Here is a 20,719-nt window from a genome sequence, read left to right as displayed (position 1 = left end):
TCCAACATGCCGTGGGGGCCAGGTTGGGGGACGTTTGGGCCAGATATATCCGCTGAGAGATTCACGGAATGGGTGCAAAAGAGGCGATGTTGGGGGCCGGGGAAAGAAGCACAGAAGCGCCTATTTGGAAGGTGCAGGAGAATTTGGTCTGGTGAATTGAAGGCAATAGGGGATGGGAGACGGGGAGACAAGGCTCTAGCTTCGATACAAGTCTGGGTCTCACACTGGCCTATTGGGTTCTAGAGCCACCACATAATCTGGGGAGTGAGACAGAGCATCTTTCTGCTCGTTGCCAGCTTGTCTTTTAGCAACAAACTGTTGGTTCAAACCAAAGCTCTCAAGGAAGGGGGTGGAGTGGCCCTGTCCAGTGCAGAGGCTTCCCAAGCCCCCCCGCCCCCGGCCCTGCAGAGAGTTGTTCATAAACCTCAGCTCAAGATGTACATGGTCATCACCCCTGCTGGACCTGTCTTTATTTTTTTTTAATGTTTATTTATTTTTGAGACTGAGAGAGACAGAGCAGGAGCAGGGGAGGGGCAGAAAGAGAGGGAGACACAGAATCCCAAGCAGGCTCCAGGCTCTGAGCTGTCAGCACAGAGCCCGACACGGGGCTCGAACTCATGGACCGTGAGAGCGTGACCTCAGCCGAAGTCGGATGCTTAACCGACTGAGCCACCCAGGCACCCCAGGACCCATCTTTATTGTTTCATTCAGTATCCAAGACCCCATCTCTGCCCCTCTCCACCCCTTTTTTTTTTTAATATGATACAGGTTTTTTTTTTTTTAACATTTATTTATTTTTGAGAGACAGAGACAGACCATGAGCAGGGGAGAGGCAGGGAGAGAGGGAGACACAGAATCCGAAGGAGGCTCCAGGCTCTGAGCTGTCAGCACAGAGCCTGATGTGGGGCTTGAACCCACAAACCGCGAGTTCATGACCTGAGCTGAAGTCGGACGCTCGACCGACTGAGCCACCCAGGCGCCCCTCTCCACCCTTCTTCCAATCCATTTATCAAATGTTGATTTAGATATGTGTTTCTTTGAAAAAAGTTTTGTGTGTGTGTGTGTGTGTGTGTGTGTGTGTGTGTGTGCGTGTGTGTGCGCGCACTTCTTTCCATGAATGTCCCTTCTGTTTTCAAAACACAGTTCGGAGACCTCTGTGGAGCTCAACCCTATTATTCTACAGAGGTGACTGTTGCCCCAGAGGGGAGAGGTAATCCCCCAGGACCCCTCCATGGTGCAGCTGAGTGTGCCCAGGCCGCCCTCTGACTTCTAACTCTGCCTAGCATGCCAACTCAGAGTCCCTGGTTTGAGGGTCAGTTTCCTGCCCCTGCAGACCTTGTCAGAGACTTCACAGGCTTGCCTTCTTCTAGCAGCTCTTGGTGAGCCAGGGACAAAGCGGGGGTGGGGTGGGCTGCTGAATGCAGCAGCCTCTAAGGAGGGACAGTTATACAAAGATCCAGGATGCTGTGGCCCAACTGTGGCCCTGGAATGTGCCACCCCTTCCTCTTCTGGTTTTCAGCTGACATGTGATCTTCGGGGTGATGTTGAGGAATACCTGGGAAATAAGAGTGCATCAGGGAATGCAGCTGGGAGTGCACATCGCTAGACCCTATTCCCAGAGACTCTGACCAGCATGTCTACGGTGGGGCCCGGAAATAGCTAATTTGCACTTCCGCCCAGGTGATTTTGGTGCTGGTAAAATGAGGATCCCCTCTCTAAGAAACGGTCTCAAGAAAGTACGCTTGGGGCCACTGAGTGCAGAAAGGCTTTATTCCCGGGTCGAAAGTCAGGGTCTGCAACCGCAGGCTGCCCGCAGGGCCAGCCACTGCCAGCGGTGTAGAGGAGACCTCTCATGGGGGCAGCTGCAGAGCTCACAGCTTGGGTCGGTGACCCACGATTTCGTCCCAACCCTTGCGACACGTCTTGATGATCCACTCGTGCTCATCATCATCTGCAAGGAAAGAGGAAGAGCTGGTCATGCCTGGTGTCTGCTGGGCCTTCTCTGCCCTGGGAGACCCGCAGACAGGGTCTCGGGACTGCGGTGCATTCCAGCATGGGGTGGGTGGCCTTGGTGGTCAGTCTCTTTAGCTCCGTGCTAGGAAGGAACAGATCTTTCATTAAAACAGTCCTCCGGTTGCCTACAAATGCCTGGTCTTGGGGAAATTGAACACAAAGGGGTTTGCAGATGGTGGATGGTGCTGATAGAGGCAGGCATGAGGTCTTCTGGCCACTCTGAGCTGGGCAACCCTGACAGGCACCCAGACAGCAGCTTGCTTGGGAATGTGACCAGTCTGATACCCACAGAGGGCACCCCCAGAACATCCAGTCCAGGCCTTGCCGGTAGTGCCAGCTGCCCGAGCCTTCAGAGCTTTGTTTCCTTTCTGGCTTTTCCAGAACCCAGAGAAGGGAACCCTGGGTTCCCTTCTAAGAACCCGTGGTTCCCCAGGAAAACCTGACACCTCTGGTGACTCAACGTCCTTTCGGTGGGCAATAGAGAGGAGGAACCGATGTTCCTGTGGGCCCTACACTCATTGGTGTCCCTTAATTTAACCCTCGTGATCCCCTGACAGCAGTAACCCTGCCATTCTACAGGTGAATAAGCAGGCTCGGAGAGGTCAGGTCACTTGTCTGCAGCCACAGGTTGGTGTGTGGGAGAACCCAGAATGGGAGCCTCGGTTTGTCGGACTGCAAAGGCTGTGCTGTTTTTTAAACCTTAGAGTGAAGTCCAGTCTTTATTCCCCAGCACACCACAGCCCTCTCTCTGGGCCGGGGAAGGCCCTTTGGGGACTGATCTCCCCCCATTATCCCTCAAGCCCACGCCCAACCCCTCCCCCAACCACGACAGAGACCCACTTTAATGTTGGGATATACGTCCCTAAAAACGCATGCCGCTCTGTAAAGTGTGTGTTGTTGTTTTGTGTACCAATGTGGCTTTAATTTACCACCATAAATGGCATTGTGCTGTGAGTTTCATTGTGTCTTAGTTTTTTTCACTCAACGCTACGTTTTCAAGATCTATTCTTGTTGCTAAATGTACATCTAGCTCTTTGCTTCCTATTGCTGCCTAATACTCTGTGGTGGCTTCTGTGACGTTTTATTATCCACCCTTCCGGTGGTGGACATCCAAGGGTTCCCCCCCCCACCTCCCGTTACCAGAAATGCCTCTGGGACAAACGCCCTTGGGCACGCCCCTTCGCAGATTGTGGGAGAACGTCTAGGACCTGGGTGGTGGGTCGTGGATCCGTGCACACACTTCATTCACCAAGACTCCCTGCTAAGCCTGGGTTCTTTTCACAGCACCGCACAGCCCGCCTGCTGTCCCACCCTCACCCCTCGGTGTCTTGTCCTGGGGACAAAGAGAATTGGCCCAAAACCCTGCCCTCAAGCAGTTCTCCTCAGGGCTATAACACTGGAACAGCCTTGTCTCCTCTCCTTACCTGCCTCCCACCTAAGGGATGGGAGCCTGGGACTACCCATCCTCCTCAGTTTCAAATGGCAGTAGCCAGGGAACAAGGGCACTCCCTGAGAGCTCAAACCTGGAGGGCCGGCCCAAACCTTGCCCTCCCCTGCCCCCTTCCTCTTCTGCGAAAGCACCAGGCCCAGGATCCGGGAAATGGGGGCTTACTGACAGCCTACTCTGTGCTCCATGCTTTACAAACACCCATCTCATTGAGTCTTTGTGATAGCCCGGCAGGATAGGGGAGGTTACCCCATTTTACAGAGGTGACGAGCCTTGCCCCACGTCCACAGCCAGTGGAATTCAAACCAAGGCTCATCAGACTCCAGAGCCAGCCTGCCCACCCCAGGGCTGATGTGATAAGAGTAGGCGAGGCTGCCGCAGAGCTAGCCTCCTCTGCCCCCTCCCCACTATTTCTCTGTATGTGACCTAAGGAAAGAGCCTTGCTGCCTGGCACGCTCTGGCCTTTGAGGCCCTCCCTAAGCAGCCAGTGGGCCTCAGTTTCCCCTGGGGAGGCTGCCTGGGACTCCACGTGTGGCTGTCAACACCCCCCACCCCCACCCCGGGGGGGGGGCGGGGACAGCGGCGGCACACAAGGAGTTAAGCGCTGGTGAAGCCCACTTTTGCCACACCGCGAGCAGCCTGGTTGATAATTACAGTTCTGAAGTCTCTGGGCTATTCGAATCAGTGCAGCTGCAAGCTCTTCAGTGCTAACCCCTGAAACCAGACAAACTGGGTTTATTGTGCTAAACCAGCCCTCAGGCCCCTCCCTGATCGTTACAAATTGACAGCAATGGACTTAACAGCCTCTTCACTACCCCTCTCGCTCTCTACCTGGCGGCACAGCCACCAATTTGAATCACAGATGCCTCCCCTCCAGGCAGCTGCTCACCAACCCTCCCTCCACCTCCTTCGCGCTGCGCGAGGCTCCCCTGGCCCCGCCACGCCAGGGTGAGGCTGCCGAAGCACATTTCATCAATATTTAAAATGGAATTAAACCTGCAGCTTTGATTAATGCCTCCCAGATCCCGGGAGTTGTGATTACTATTTTGCAAATTGCAATTGTTGGAATATGTTAATATGATTGTCTGAGAACATCTTCACCTTCTCAGATAATTTCCCCCCTTTTTGGCAGGAGGGGAGGGGGAGAGGGCGGCGGAGCGGGGTGGGTGGGGGAGGATGGGGGAAAAAAACACACCCCGCAAACTCTTTAATCAATTGTAAATTATTACCCTGGGCACAATTGCCGGTGGTTCAGTGGGGAAGGGGAGGGAGATTTCTGGTTTGGTGCATTTATCTTGAAAAGTTTTGGCCTTGTTGGCCCATTAATTCCACTGCGGGATGCTATCCTAAGGGAATAATCTGTTTGTCTCAGTATTATTTGGAATCAAGAAAACTGAAAAAACCTACGTTTCTAAAACAAAAGAATGATTATTTTGTTGTATATTCTTTATTTAACAACTCATTTCTAAACGCAGACTATGGGCCAGGTATCATGCTAAGTTTGGTAGCAGGGTGGGGGAGGAGAGGGCACGGTGATTTAGCAGCTATTGAAAAAGGAGAGTTATGAAGTCTGTATAGCAACATAGAAATGTTTTTGATATGATAGAAAGCAAAAGAAAAAAGGTGGGAAGAAGCAGGAAACAAAATTACATAGACAGTATAATCTGTAAAAACTGTGCACAAGAGACAAATTAAAAATAATACATTGAATGTGACTAACAGGCATCTCTGAACAGGGGGATGGGAGAGGCTCTTCTGTTAAGGGTATTTCTCAAATCTTCTTAATGTGTATTGACAATAGAAAAGATGAAAACAGACAGTCTCTTTTCCTACCCTCCAATTTAATGCCTTGCTAATTTCCTACATTTTGGTAACTGAAATAAAGTATTTCTAGGTTCCTAGAAATGCCAGTGGGGCTCTTGAATTTCTCCAAAGTGCAAGCGTAAGCGTTAAAATACTGATAAAAATGCATAAAAATTGAAGAGTAGATACATTTCCTGAGCAGAGTTCCAAATAATTTACGTGAAAACTCTGCCCTCAAGGAGGTGGGGCGTAATTCCCCACTCCTCAGGTGTGGGCTGCAGTGACCTCCTCCCTACAGGACAGCACGGGAAGAGAGCAAAAAAACAACAACAAAAGAGTAGCTTTGACTTGCAAACTTTCCCTGAGCATCTATTTCTTGGCACCCAGGTCTCAGCTCGAATGTCACTTCCTCCGTGATCTCAGTGTAACTGCCTGTGTCCCCTCTTCACTTTCTTTTCTTTATAGCAACGCCCCTCTTTCTTGTTTATTCGTATGTTGTCGGTGTCCCCCATCCAAACTGCGGGCTCCCATGAAACCAGGAGCCTCCTCTCCTTGTTTGGTGGTATTGCCAGTGCTTAGATTACAAGTGTGCAGTATTGGAGGTGCTTAGTCCATATCTGTTCGATGGATGGATGGATGGATGGATGGATGGATGGATGGATGGATGAGCCAATCCTGTGGCCGCCATGTGCCCAGTGCTAGGGGGACAGGGGACTGAGACCCAGCAGGGGGTGTTGCCCAAAGCCTTGACTCAGACACTCTTCAGGTTCAGGTCTGTCTGCCTTTGGGGCAGCAAAATTTCTTTATTCTGGTCTGAAGCTCTAGAAGTGACCTCACTGCCACCTGTGACCCCCTCCCACCTACCGCCACCCCCTGAGGAATCTCACCAATCCTTAGGAGAACTGGGCTTCTTATAGAGAAGAAAAGGAACATTTGGCAAGAGAGATCCCAAATCTGACCCTGAACGCCCTTGCTGAGAAGCCTTTCCTGGAAAGGCTCCGCACTCCTTCACCTGGACTTCAAGGCCCCCCATCCAGGTCTTCCTGCTCTCCAGACAGCCTCCCTCCCAGGCCTGCCTCGCCCTGCAAAATGCAGCCACCCTGTTGTGCTGCAGTCGGCCATGTGTGCGTGCACAGCAGGGCCTCTGTGCCGGTGTACTTGCTGCTCGGGGCTGGGGACACCCTTCCTCACAGGACCTGGTGCAGGGGCAGGGCCTCTCAAAGCACTCCCTCCATTTTGGGACCTTAGTGTATATAAAAGAAAGGCCTAGATGCGAGAATAAAAATTGCAGCGTGGTTTAAGTATGTATATTGAACAAATTAATGCTTGTGACACAAACAAACACAATATAAATGTCGACTCCAGGATTTCTTTCAAAGAAGTGCCTCAGCACACTAAAGGCCATGTGTGCAGGACGGGGCTGTGAAGTTGGAGTTGCCTGGTGAACACAGGTGTCTTTCAGTGCCACCACACTCCAGACTTAAGGCCGCTCGTGACTGTGTGTGGCTGGGCCCAGCGCCCTCCTGGCCGTCGTCCACCCCTCCGGGCCCTGCCTGGATGTCACCTTCCCTGACCCTGGCTGAGGTTCATGGTCGCCCACGCCAGCCTGGGGCAGTTGTGACCCAGGCACTCCTGGTCCTCAGAGCCGGGGGTGGGCCGGGCACTTTAAAAGTACTTAATAAATATATGGTGAACGAATGAATAAAGAAGTGTAAAGTTGGGGACATAAAAGCGGTAGGCTTACCCTGCGGGATTTGGACAAAGGGGGAAGAATTTCTTCTCCACCCTCAGCAAATGGAGCTCCTGAGTGGGCAAAGCAGATATGCCAAAGTGCAAGGCCAAGGCTGCTGATTCCTTTCTTGTCTTGGTTGTCTTGAGGCCACAGATGGAGCAGCTCCACTGCACAGGAAGGATGGGTTGCCTGGGCTCATATCGGGGCACCAACCACACTGAGGAAGCTCAAAGCCCTGGCTGGCCTGGGGCCTGCCTCCCAGTGCGGGGAGGCACAGGCCCGCACAGGCCACAGGCAGGGCCCAGGTCACTGAGGGTGTCATCAGTGCAATCCGTTGGTCAGCGTGGTGCAGGGAGAGAAGAGATCCTGAAGATGTCCCAACAGATGAGGGCAATAGGAGCCCCCAGATGGCTGGCGGGGAGGAGGCAGCATGGCGGTTAAGGGCCCGGGCACTGGAGCTTGGCTGCCACTAGCCCTGTGACCTCGGGCAGGTGGCCTCACACCTCTCTGGGTCTCATTTCCTTCTCTACAAAGTGCCTGCTGGAAGACTTCCTGTGAGGTTTACTTGGGCTCATTCCTGAAAAGTGCTTAGCACGGTGCCTGGTACTCAGAAAATGCCAAAAACCGAAAGAAAGCCACGACTTGTCTTTGCGAGGTGAGACTTCAGGGTTCGCGCGACAGCACGGCATAGGCCGGAAGGAGTTCTGGGTCCACTGCTGAGCCCCGTCGCCAACTTGCTGGGTGACCTGGACGAGCCACTCTCCCTCTCTGAGCTGGGCTCCTTGTCTGTACAGGGGGTTTAATCAGACCTCCTGCAGAGCCAGGATGAAAGGCAGCAGGTTGGCACCCAGGAAGTAGGAGCCATGGTCACCATTTGATGGGCCTTCATTCCCTAACTGCATGCCTTCAAGAGAGTGTTCTTAAGTGACTCTCTCAGAACACCCTGGGATTTCTGGTTCCCAGCGGGGATGAAGGGAGGACCTGGGGGGAGAGGCGGAGGAGGTCTTTACACAAGGATCAGCATCATAAGGATCAAGAAGCACAGCTCAGCTAATGATTTTTGTTCAAAGTGAGGCGGGCAGGCTGAGGCAGGTGAGCCCAGGGAGGGCAAATGGGCGGATGCGGGCTATCGGGCGCCCACAAGCCGGATTCTGCTACCTCTTGGCGTGCCTTTGGGTTTAGCACACCTGCGGTCAGTGGCTATGCAGCTCCCTCCCGCTGGGAAAGGGAGGGGACCAAGATGAAACCAGGCACCTTAGCCTCAGGAGAGGGGAGGAGGCTCACACTGGCAGAGCACCTAGGAGGTGCCTGGTTCTGTGGGAAGTGAGTGACACAGGGCGTCCCCATTGAAGACAAGAAACTGAGACTCGAAGGGGAAATAAATCGCCCCACTTCATCTGCCAGGGCAGAGGGGAAGGGTTCACTGTGCTGGTGCAAAAGCCACACTCGGGCTGTGTGTGCACGGCCACAAATGGGCATGTGCAAGCGTGAATAGGTGTGCGCTGTGAGTGTGCACGTGGCTGTGCCTGAAGTGCTCGGTGTCTGGCTGGGTGAGTGACAGCGTGTGACTACCTGAAGTCAGCGTGTGCTTGATCAGGTGCAAAGGGAGGGGGCACATCCATCCCTTGGTGACAGCCCAGTGCTCGTCCAGTGTCGGGCTATGTCATGAGGGTTACCCTCTTTTCCTGGGGTCATCACCCACTCTCACTTGGCCCCTGGGTGAACTGTGGTTCCAGGCGGGGGTGGGAGGTGCCTGGTAACCCTGGCGCCCCAGCCAGTGGGCAGTGCCGCCCTCAAAGCTCGGCCCCACCCTCTGTGCAAATGCAGGGCTGTGAGAGCCTGTGGGGCAGGGCCAAGGCCCTGAGCAAAGCCAGGGCCCGCAGTGAGGGCGGCAACGCCCGCACCTCCTCCTCGGCACAACTCCTGACAAGAAAGAGGCTTTGAACTTTGCTTGGCAGGGCTGGTGGCCAGAGGCCAAGGCCATGGTATGGCCAATATTGACTAAGGGGTCATTGCCCAGGCAGAGCCCGCCAAGGGGCAGGAGGGGAGACCTTGGGGCCGCTCTTGGTTTTCTCTGGAAAAGAGCATATTCTGGGCTGGGTGGGTGGAGGGGTCAAGGGTGGGGGGTGGATTAAACCAGCCTGCTTCACCCCCTGGGGAACTAGAGACACAGGGCCCAGCACCCACAGCTTTTCAAGGCCTATTCAAATGTGAGAGGTTTGGAGAGAACAACTGACTCTAAAATAAAGAGAAGATGCAAAACTGAAATTAATGTTATGATTAATGCATTCAGGCTTAATTATTAAATTTAGAAATCAAAACAATTTTATTACACTTGAAATCAGTTTGTAGGCTTGCTGTCCTCATTTTGCAAGAATTCTCCAGTATGCACACGGCTCTCTAGAAGTCACAGCCAGGCTAATAGTCCAATAATTTGCCAAGCAAAGTTTTAAAAGTCCTTTCAAAGTTTTAACAGCAAAAAATACCTACTCAATGTGGGGGTGTGGATACATTTTGTCTTAATATGTTCAAATGAGGGGGGTGAGGCCTCCAAAGTCAGGCTTAGGGCTGGATTAGGGCTGTGCCTGGGAGAGGGGAGTCCCAGGGGTACGGCCACCTGGAGTTAGGGAGCATTTCCACGTGCTAGCTACATGCTGAGTCCTGCACCTCGCGTGCCTGATCGCACGCAGTCCTCGTAAACATCTGTCGTAGGCACAGCTGGTGCTGTCTCAGGTAGGAGTTTTAGGTGCTCCATTCGGCCGCTGAAGGGAAAAGTGCCCTGAGCTATAACGACCCTTGGGAATCCCTTAGATAGGCCCCGTGCTGGGGAAGGACATCGCAGTAAGCACGGAGAAGTTAGCATTCTGACACTGTTGGAAGAGAGAGTCCTTTCTGCTGTCGAGGCCCAAAAGCACAGACAACTGGTTAAAAAATACGTATCCCTGAATACTAGAATCATCCTGTGTGTGGCAAGGTGATCACACGGCGGCAGGAGGCACACGGGGCCAGAGACCCGCAGATTCACGTCTCCCCACATCCCCAGTGAGCGAGTGGAGGGAGGGTGCCGAGCCACCACCACAGCTTGTATTTCCATTCCTCTTGCTGCCCCACTTTTCAAGCACCCGTAATCGAATTTGTGATTTGTGTTCATGACGCCCAGCCACCGTACACAGGCCGCTCAGGGAAACAATGTGCCAAGGCCAAGGTCACTCAGTTAGCCTGGGGCCTGTAGTCTTTGCTCTGACTCCTGCTCTCCAGCTGTGTGCAGGGGACAGGCCTGGCGGTTGGGACTTCTGTCCTCCAGCTGGCAGATGCTAAGGGCTGAATTAAGGCTTTGCCAGTGGGGGCAGCCAGCAGGGTGTCAAGGTTATCTGCAGGACTCAGTAGCAGACTAGAGCTCAATCCTCACAGGAATCTTGCAAAGTCACTGTTATCCCTGTTTGGCGGGTGAGGATCTGAGGCTCAGAGAGGTGATGTCGTCTGCCCAAGCTCCCTCAGCCACTGGGTGGGCACAGGGGCATACCCAAGTCTTATCACCAGACCTGCAGCCCTCGGCCACTACGCACTTCCCTGACAAACGTCTGTGTAACTGCCATGCCTTTAGCCCTCACTGTCTGAAGGATGGCATTCAAGGCTCTCTCCACCCTGCACTGGGTCCCCGCGCCTTGAATGCCCAGCAAGGATGTATTCCTACATACCTGTCAAAGCCCAGTCTGTCCATCACCACTTGAGGGAGTCCTCCCTTGACTCCTCCTCTGTCGCCCAACGCAAGAGCCAGTCTCAGGTGCTCCGTCTGGAGCACCCGGTGTCCCTGCATCTCTGTGCTTTGTTCCTTCCCTTCCATCAGCAAAATCCATCTCCCATCCTTTAAGACCTAGCCAAACACCACCTTTTTCAGGACAGCATCTCAACTACACTTGGGGCACGCTGGTGCTCAGCTCCTCAGGCACACTGCTTCTGGCTCCTGGAAGCAGTGAAACAGGGGCGCTCCCAGTGTTTGGGAGAAAGAACCTCGTATGTGACATTTCGAATTAAACATGAACATAAACCCCATAGGAATACAGATTTTGCTGGACTTCTTTCCAGACACTTATTTTATGGTTTATGTGATTCTGATTTCTGAACTATATTTTGAGGGGTAGGAGGTCCGCTACAGTCTTTTGTACACTTAGGCTCCTTAAAGGCCCTGGGCTTCTGTCCAGACAGCACCCATCCAGATCTTGTGACTGTGCATGCCTCGGCTTCCTCCCCCGCCCCATGCTGGTTCGGAGGGGCAGACGCAGAGTCTGGCTCCCCAGCGAGACCCTGGTATCAGCAGAGGGTCGGTGAAGACCCGTGCCTGGGGGGAATCGTAGAAGTGTTGGGCTCCAGGTGGATAAGAAATGATGAGGATGAGGAATGATGCCAAGGGCTGGATAGAGAGATCCTGGGACCTGCAGGCCTCCAGCCCAGTCTTGAAATCTACATCGAAAGCAGGTGGGAGGAGGCCAGAGGACAGTTAGCCTCTGAGATGCCAGCTCCTCCCTTTGGGCATGGAGTTAGGACCCCCCCACCGTCAACATTCCCCCCCCACCCCAGGGTGTGAGTAATCACCCTGCAGTAATTTAAGCTCCTCATGGGCCAGGCACAGCTTTTGCTGTGTCCCCTGTGTCATTTCAGTAATGCTCACCACAACCCTGTAAGGAGGGTCCTATTCTCCCCAGACTTTTCAGAGGAGGAAACCAGTGTTCAGAGAAGAGACGAGCTCTAGATCACATAGATGGCAGAGCAGGGGTCTGACGGTCCAATTCTAAAGCCCTGCTTGGAAACCTGCATCCTTTTCCAGGAGGTCAAGCAGAATTTTCAGCCAACTGCCTCAAGTTCCAGAGCTTGGGCTGAGGAAGGTACACGAAGGTCCTGCCCCCTGGGCTCTGGCCTTGCTCTCACTTCTATTAAAGGAGACAAAACAAACCATTACGCTGGCCAACCCTGGGGATGACTCCAGCCACGGAAGGGGAAGCTGTGTCCTTTGGATGCCTCCAGGAGGTTGCTGTGGGGGTGGGGGACTTATTGTTACCAGAATCTGATGGGCACGAGGGCTGGAAGGGGAATTTCCAGGGCCCTTGGAATTGGGGTGGGGACAGAGGGGGCAATGGGCAATTCTCGAAGCTCAGGGAGAGGCAGTAATCCAGGCAGGCTGTTAGTCCTGGAGCCTAGACCTCCCCGGAGCTGACTCCGCCCTCTGTAGGCAAAATTCTGTGGGTGGGTTCACGTGTATGTCTCTGGGGAGTTCTATAGCTTTGACTGGCTCTCAGACGGGTTCAAGATTCAGAAAAGGCCACAGCCTATCCTAGTCCAGAGTAGGGCCTCTGGTGTCAGAGAGGCCTGGGTTCAAATTCTGAGTCTTTCCTTTACTAGCTGCATCCGTCAGTGAGCCTCAGTTTCCCCAGCTGCCAAATAGAGGTGATGATATATTCCTCAAAGGATCAGGATGTGGCAAATCCCTGGCCCAGGAGAGGCTTTCAATGCTCATCACTTCCCTTCCTCCCCTTTCTGCTTAAAGCAGATGCCCGAGTCTGCTGGCAGGGATGTGTGATCTGTGCAGGCATTTTATTTGGCAGTTACAAGTGTGATATTATCCCCCCACAAAGCTGTCATTATGGCGCTGCTAACAATACCACAGATAAGGCAGGGATGCCCCTGCGTGCCAGCCTCCAGGTGATTATAACATTTGGGCAAATTGCCTTTTGTGTCGCAGAGAGATGACGGCGGGAGGGCCTGTGCTGGAGACTCACTGGGCCATTTTGCCGAGACCACAGGAGAAGCATCGTGGACAGGCAGCCGCGGTCTGGCTGGTGGAAGGAGGTCTGGCTGCCAGTGGGAGCAGGGCCTTGGCAGGACACTACCACTCGTGGGCTGAGCAGGCCCTGCAGGTGACTTACCCTCCACAGGTCCCAGGTTTCTCACCTGTCAGGTGAAGACAGTGGCCTCAAAATTAGTCTTGGTTTGTCCGTGGCCCTGAAAGTCTTGCTCTTTGGCCAGTTTTGGAGCAAAGAAGTGGGCGGAGAACGATCTTAGGGGGAAAAGACCACCACTGCCATGTCACAAGGAAGGTTCCCGGTTCTTTCTTTCTCTTTCTTTCTTTCTTTCTTTCTTTCTTTCTTTCTTTCTCTTTCTTTCTTTCTCTCCCTCTCTTTCTTTCTCTTTCTTCCTTCCTCTTTCTTCCTTCCTTCCTCTTTCTTTCTTTCTTTCTTTCTCTTTCTTTCTCTCTCTCTCCCTCTCTTTCTCTCTCTTTCCTTCCTTCCTTCTTTCTTTCTTTCTTTCTTTCTTTCTTTCTTTCTTTCTTTCTTTCTTTCTTTCTTTCTTTCTTTCTTTCTTTCTTTCTTCCTTTCACTAGGAAACTCCAGAACGCGCTCAGTTGCCATCTTTAGCTTTGAGTCAGCTAGACCTGGGGTCAAGTTCCAGGCCTGTGTAACTTCAGGCAAAGCATTTCACCTCGCCTTCTCCATCCGCAAAGTGGGAGTAATGGAGACGACCATTTCACAGGGTTACCGTGTGGATTAGATGAAACAAAATAAAATAAATGGCGCGACATGCTCAAACCGGTGCCTGGAACATAGGAAGCACTCAGGAAATGCTGGTTGTTTTTATTGTCCTGCTTTTCCTCCAGAAATAAAATAAGGTACCTTCATATCTCAGTGGATCCATTACTTGACTGCCATTTTAGTGACTGCGCTGTGTATATTATAAGAATACACCTTGTGTTATTTACTTAGTTCCCTCCTCTTAGACATCTGGGATGCTTCCAATTTTTAACTGTTTAATAACGCCAGAGGAGGAGCACCTGGGTGGCTCAGTTGGTTAAGCGTCTGACTTCGGCTCAGGCCATGATCTCACAGTTTGTAGGTTTAAGCCCCACGTCGGGCTCTGTGCTGACAGCTCAGAGCCTGCTTTGGATTCTTGCCTCCCCCTCTCTCTGCTCCTCCCTCATTCATGCTCCGTCTCTCAAAAATAAGTAAAAGTTAAAAAAAATAATGCCAGAGGAATGTTGGAAGACCAAGTGTTCGCTCTGCAACCCTTCTAAAGGCGGGTGGGAAGTAGATAAACAATGTTTGGGAGCTTTTCACCGATGCCTCTTTGGACAGATGACCTGGGAGCTGGCCTGGTAAAGTGGGGAGAAGAGGAAAACCTCTGGAGGCAGATGAGCCCGAATGTGAATCCTGGTTCCTGCCATCTCCTGGGGGAAATTCTCTAGCCTCAGTTCCGAGCCTCCGTTTCCGCACTTGTCAAGCGGGGATCACGGCAACACTCCCCGCTCTCTTAGCTGGGTGTCTGGGGCACGGTAAATGCTCAGTCAATGTCACGGCTCACCGCATCACCATAGCGTGAGGGGGAAGCCAGCCGTCACCTCCCCAAGACTTCAGATCACACAGACCAGGTCTCTTTTTTGGACCCCAATTCATACTCCTCCCCCTGTTGTCCATTTAACTGAGCACACATTCAAATGAGGCTTGTGATCCTGATTTTGAATTCTGTCTGGAACCCACAGGTTCAAACGCAAAGGGGCCCTCTCTGCAAATAATCACTGGTATGTGATATTTTTAAGAAGCCAAGGCCATTGTTTCTGATTGAGGGAAAGTTGGTGCTATTTTGAAGAGCAGAACGATTAAGCGGTGGCGTTATCTCTTTAACCATTGGGAATTATACGCTGTTTGAAAGATTTGTGAGCTCTAGGACATTTGCCAGATGTGCTTGATTCGACATTTCAGACAACAAAGGGGATAATGTTGGCGGGAATCTTGACGGCATTTCTGATGATCAGGATATTCTTTGAGGATGGTACTGAGACCTTTCGGGGAAGAATTTCAGCTTTTACATAAACTAATTTGGGATGCTCACTCTCTGTCTTCCACAAAGCAAATTTAGTTCATTGTTAGTTGTATATGTTAAAATGGTTACGAGGGTTTTTTCCTTTGAATATTAATAATGTGCCTTTCATCTGAGACACTCGCATGGGGCGTCATTAATTGCGGGGAGGGAATAAGGATTAGTGGTGCAGTTATTTTGCAAATGATTCCTACCAGTAACGTGGAGGCAAGCCACAGCCACACGAAGAGACACACGTACAAACCGCTAACGTGGCCCTGGCTTATCCTTCCTGAGCAGAATGACAGGGACGGGGAGGAGGGTAAGGGTTAATCTCCCAATTTACCACCATATTAAGGGTAATTATCCCCAGTATCTTCGAATGCTTCCTTATTGGCCCACAGTGTGTAAAGGACCCTTTATCAAATAACGTAGCATCTCACTTTGGGGACGGTGGTGTTTTTGTCTTAAGACTCTACAATGGACCTTTTCGTTCATTTAGGAACATTGCAGAGCTCCAGCGGGGGGCAGGGCCTGGGCTTCCTGCAGGAACAACTATGAATGAGCCACGGCTCTGTCAAGGAAGGGAGATGACCGAGTAAAGAATAAACCAGGACACAAAGCCAAGAAGAACAGAATGTGGGCAAGAGTTGGGTTCGTCTCCGACTCTGTCACCGGCTGGCTGTCTGACCGGGGGCAACGTATCAACCTATCTAAGACCAGGAGTCCTCATTGCAAACCGAGGCTTCTAAGAATGACCCACTTGGGATGACAGGAAAGAGCAGAGGAGATAAGCAGGTACGGTGCTTAGCAAGGGGCTGGCAAGGGTCCCCTACATTCCCTGAGCTGTGGATGTTCCGGGAGCGTCCCATGCCATTCTTCCATGGCCTCCTGTCACGTGCCAACCACAGAGAGGTGTGGAGGACCGTGGCAGGTGGAGAGGAGGGGGAAGGGCATCCTGGGCTGGGGGAGGACATGAGGTAAGAAGAACACAGGTGTGTTTATCGGTGGAAGCAGCTCGTCTGGCTGAGCTGGAACATGGGGTGGAAGAGACAGGACGGTGAAAGATGAGCCGGGAGGCTCTAAAGGCCACAATCAAGGGCCTGCAGGGCCCAGTGTTTCGGCAGTATTTCGTTTCCCAAGCAAAACCCCCAAGGAGGCAGACGGATGTGGCACATCCAGGCTCGTTTCTCCTGGCAGCCTCCTTGTCTCTCCAGCACCCAGAGAAACCTCAGCAAATCCCAGGGCCTCCCTCTCCTCCAGCCTGAGTCAGTAATCACCATGATACCAGTCACAATCGCCAACCACAGGACACGAACACTGGGCCAGATGTCTTACACAGTCAATCTCATTTTCCCTAACCTCCAGATTAAGTACTACTAGAAGGCCCATTTTACAGACGAGGAAACTGAGCCTCCAAAAGGAGACAAGGAATAAGCTAGCCAGTGGTGGATCCAGGACCAGAGGGCGGCCAGAGGTGTGGATTCCAGATCCCGGGCTTTTAACCACCACACCAGGCTCTCTCTCTGACCTCTCCCAGTTTCCCGTGGGAGGCAAGTCCTAGCTCCGTCTCTATTTTGCTTCGTGTCTGCTGTATTGATTGGAAATACTGCCTGCATTGAGTTGCTACCTCTTATGGTTCTATGGTCCCAACAAAGGCAGCAGCAAAGTGCATAGGAAGACCACCGGACCTGCAGTGAGATGGGAGCGGGTTTGCATCCAGCCTCACCTCCAGCAGTCTGTCGTCTGCCATTCACTACTGGAGACCTAGTTCCCTAACGCCAGGCCACACGCGTTCCCAGCTCACTGGATGTGTGGGAAGTCCACCTGAGATGCAGTGCTCCTGAGCCCAAAAGCTTTAAGGTGGGCACCAGAAATGACTGACGCCACTGGGGCTCGGACAGCAGGGAGTGGTGGGGACCTGGGCGGTACATGCCCCAAGTAGGTACACAGGCCAGCCAAGCACAGACCATGCAGACCAGATTGGGCCAGAGGGTTGCTGCTTTGAGACCTTTGATGCGTCAGCTTTTAAGCTTTTCAAAGCTTAAGCAGCTTTGAAAACTTGGGAGGTGTGGAGAAATACAATGGATTGTTTTTACTATTCACGATAATAAGTTGTCTGTTACGTGCCGGGGACTGAATATTGTATAATTTGTTGAAGAATATGAGGGGCTTGTAGGCAGGTCCCCTGCCTGCCCACCTGCTTTTCTTCCATAAACATTTAATCAGCTCCAAGTCTGGGGACCTATGTGAGGTGCTGGGGGACCCGGTGATAAATCAGACATAGTCACCTGGTCCCTGTCCTCAAGAAGCTGCTGGTCTAGCGGGGGAGCTAGCCAAATAAAGATGCTTCCGCAGTTATGGGCTAAGTGCTGTTAGGGAGGCTGGTGGGGCATGGAAGAGAGACACCTAACCCAAAGGAGCAGGAGACAGAGGGGACGGGAGGACGTTGGTCAGGGAAGGCTGCTTAGGACAACGATCTATCAATGGTTGGTCCCAAACTTCACGAGGGTTGTGAAATCCACTCAGTGCCTAGCAACCAGGATTTTTAAAAATTAAATAGGGACACCTAGGTGGCTCAGTCGGTTAAGCGTCCGACTCTCGATTTCTGCTCAGGTCATGATCTCACGGTTCGTGACTTCGAGCCCCGCATCAGGCTCTGCGCTGACTGTGCAGAGCTTCCTTGGGAGTCTCTGTCTCCCTCTCTGCCCCTCTCCTGCCCTCTGTCTCTCTCAAAATAAATAAATAAACTTAAAAAATTAAAATAGAAAATATCCTAGTACATCATGTGTACAAAGAATACATACAAATGTGTGTGTGTTTGTGTGTACTGGGTTGTGATGTACGTTGCTGCTTACTGTGGGCCTGGGTCCAAAGGTTTGAGAGCCACAGTCTGAGAGAACGCTTGCCTGCTCAGATCCCCAAAGCCTGGCACACGGTGGACACTCAAAGGCTTTTTGGTGAGTGGAAGGATAGATTTAAATTCTCATCCGATTCCAGCGAGCAGGTACATCCTCCCCAGGTAAGAAAGGCATTCTCAAAACCCAAGTCTAGCAAACCCGGGGTTGTCAGGCATGGTTCGTAGTTCAGCGGGCTAGGACTTTCCCATCAGGTCTGGGGGGTGAAGCCAGTGCGAGGCAGGGAAGGAGCCAGGGCCTTCCAGAGAGGCCCGAGGGTGAACCAAAGGCGACCCTCCTGCTGGTGCCCTAGCCTGTGACCTCTTATAAAAAGAGCGTCCCCGGCCCTGACCCAGCCAAGGTGGCATGTACTTCGTAATAGCAGTGGCTCGGGCCACTCTGTTTATTCTGGGATGGCCTCAGGCACCACCTTAGGTCCGCACAGCAGGCAGCCCTGTACCTTCAGGAGGCCAACAGGAAGCACTGTTTATGGGGGCAGACCAGAATGCAGGGGAGAAAGGGCCCCGGAGAAAACAGGAGATGGACAGAAGTCCGGATCAGTCCCTGGCAGGGTGAGGTGAGTCAAAGGTAATGACTAGGTGGCCATACGCAGAGACTCCTTTTAGTGGTTTTCAGGACGCTCCAAGCTCGATCTGTCCTATAATATCAGGACCAAAATACTCCCTGGCTACCTTTCTCCTCCATCACAGACTCTTAAGGTTGGAAGGACCCTAGGAATTATCCAGCCTGACCCCCTCATTTTACAGATGAAGAGCAAGGGGCCCAGAGAGGGAAGGCACTGGCCCAGGGTCAGCCAGCAGGCAGGCCGAGAGCTGGGCCCGGACTCGGAACCTGGGCCTCTGGCACAGAGCACGGGGGCCCGAAACCCTTCAGGTGCTCCTCTCTCGCCATCTCGCCATCTTTCCGATCTAGTTTTACCCCCTTTGGCCCCTTCCCTATATGCAACCAGAGAAATCTCTCCAAATGATGAATCAGTTACTACACTACCCTTCCCTTGTTCCCCCTACTGCTCTTCCCCTTCCCACCCCTCGGGCTTCCTCTCTTACATTTCTTCCCTGGACATACTGTTGTCTCATGCTCCCAAACCACTTGTAGCCCCTAAGTAGGCAGCGATCTCCCACATCTTATCCTTAGCACGTGCTGTTCCCTCTGCTTCGAACACTCTTCCCAACCCTGCTGCACGTGTCTGCTCTTGTTTAGGCTTCCCGTTAGATCTTGCTCTTTCCGGGAAACCTTGCTGGCCCACTGACCCTGACCTCCAGGGACCTACTAGGTTCTCTTGTGGCAACCCTGATTTACTGTCGGTTTCTCCTGCTCCCTGAGAGAAGACTCTATGATGCTGCCTAACCCAGAGTCAGAGCCATGGCAACTAACCACTAAGTGTTTGTGGACCAGTCATCGGTGTCCATCCTTCTCCAAAACTCCTAAGAATGGCCTTCCCTTCTCAGGATGCATTTTTAAAGGCTATTGTTTTTTTCAGAGCAGTTTTAGATGCGCAACAAAATTGAGAGGAAGGCACAGAAATTTTGTGTATACCCCCTGCCCCCACATATGCGTGGCCTTCCCATTGTCAGCATTCTCCACCAGAGTGGGTGCCTCTGGGGACGCTACACCGACACCTCATAGTCATCCAAAGTTTACATTCGGGTTCACTCTGGTGCGTACGTTCGACGGGGCCGGAAAAACGTATAACAACACGGAGCCAGCCCTGTAGTGTCATACAGAGTAACTTCATTGCCCTAAAAATCCTCAGTGCTCTGTTTGTGCCATGATGCATTTTCAATTTTATTACCAAGCATGGCTTGGTAGGATTCTGGGAACCACAATTTCTGATTCCCTAGTCATGCCATGCCTTTTTTTTTATGCCTCTGTGTCTTTGCATATGCTGTTCCCTCTACATGGAATGCTCTTCCCCAACATCCTTGCTAACAAAATCCCTGCTCATTCTTTAAGACCTATCACTTAGGATACCTTTTTCCTGACTGACACCCTATATCCCAGCCAGGTGGTCAGTCCCCCTCACCCCTGCTCAATCGCCCTTCATCCCCAGGACTTCCCCCAGAGGGAGGGGGGAGGAACTCCCCCCTTAGGAAGAAAGGCAGAGCATCTTTGCATTTGTATGGAGGCTCCTCCCAAGGAGTCACACAGAAGGGCACGAACGTGTTACGTCTGTAGGACAGAAGAGTAAGTATGGACGCCAAACAACAACCAAAGGGTGTCGGGACTGTGCCAGTGACCGAGCTGCTAACTCTCAGCTCCAAACCTACCATTCTATTCTCACTTTGCAGTCGGGACCGAGCTGTGGGACACATCTGTGCTCTGCCGGCTGGCCCCCAGTTAGATGCTGCCAGGCACGTGGAGGCAGAGGGGAACACGCTCTTTTCTGTGTTGCTGGTTGCTCGTCAGTGTCAATGTCAGCAATGCGGCCCAACTCACTTCCAATTTACAGTTCTCCCCGGGATCCTACCATCCGCTTTATGGCTCTCTCTCCAGAAGCCCCACTGGGCAGCGGCCCCTCCCCGGAGGTCTGGGTTGCTGCTTCTGGGGGGCCCTCTCTTGACCCTCTAGGTTCTAATAGCCCAGTCTCCGGCTCCTCCCCCAGTTCTTGAGGTAGTAGTCGCTCCCTGCAGTTATTTATTTATTCTGTCACCTCGATGCTCTTTCAGTACTCCAATATCTATTTAACTAATTTCCTGATACGAAGTTCACTCTGTCCTCCTGTCTGGACCCTGCCTGATACAGAGACAGAGTTCCTGCTCACATGGATCTTACAGTCTAGTGGAACAGACAGACGTTCAAGCAATTAATCACACAAATGAGGCTTTAATTACAGTTGAAATAAGTGCTGGGAAGGAAAAGTACAAAGTATATTAGCATATTAATGGCCCTGAGAAGCCCTTCAATAAATGAAATTGTTGAGCATTGTTTCACTCAGTATCTCTTTAGCTTACTCAATCAAGA

General features: G+C 52.1%; 1 protein-coding gene across 3 annotated transcripts in view; it reads right to left on the bottom strand.

Moving 5' to 3' along the window:
* Window positions 1-1,747: 1,747 nt before the first annotated feature.
* The window catches only part of MORN5 (MORN repeat containing 5), a 29,715-nt gene continuing 10,743 nt past the window's right edge, over window positions 1,748-20,719 (bottom strand). For 2 of the 3 annotated variants that reach the window (XM_042913145.1, XM_042913146.1), the window contains exon 5: window positions 1,748-1,951. In XM_042913145.1, the coding sequence (XP_042769079.1) occupies window positions 1,872-1,951 (80 nt within the window). In that variant the 3' untranslated portion in view covers window positions 1,748-1,871. The remainder of the gene's footprint in view (window positions 1,952-20,719) is intronic. The other variant, XM_042913147.1, reaches the window with a different exon arrangement.

Source organism: Panthera leo, chromosome D4 (assembly GCF_018350215.1).
Source record: "Panthera leo isolate Ple1 chromosome D4, P.leo_Ple1_pat1.1, whole genome shotgun sequence".
Classification (NCBI taxonomy): domain Eukaryota; kingdom Metazoa; phylum Chordata; class Mammalia; order Carnivora; family Felidae; genus Panthera; species Panthera leo.
This window is presented reverse-complemented; position numbering and strand designations above follow the sequence as displayed.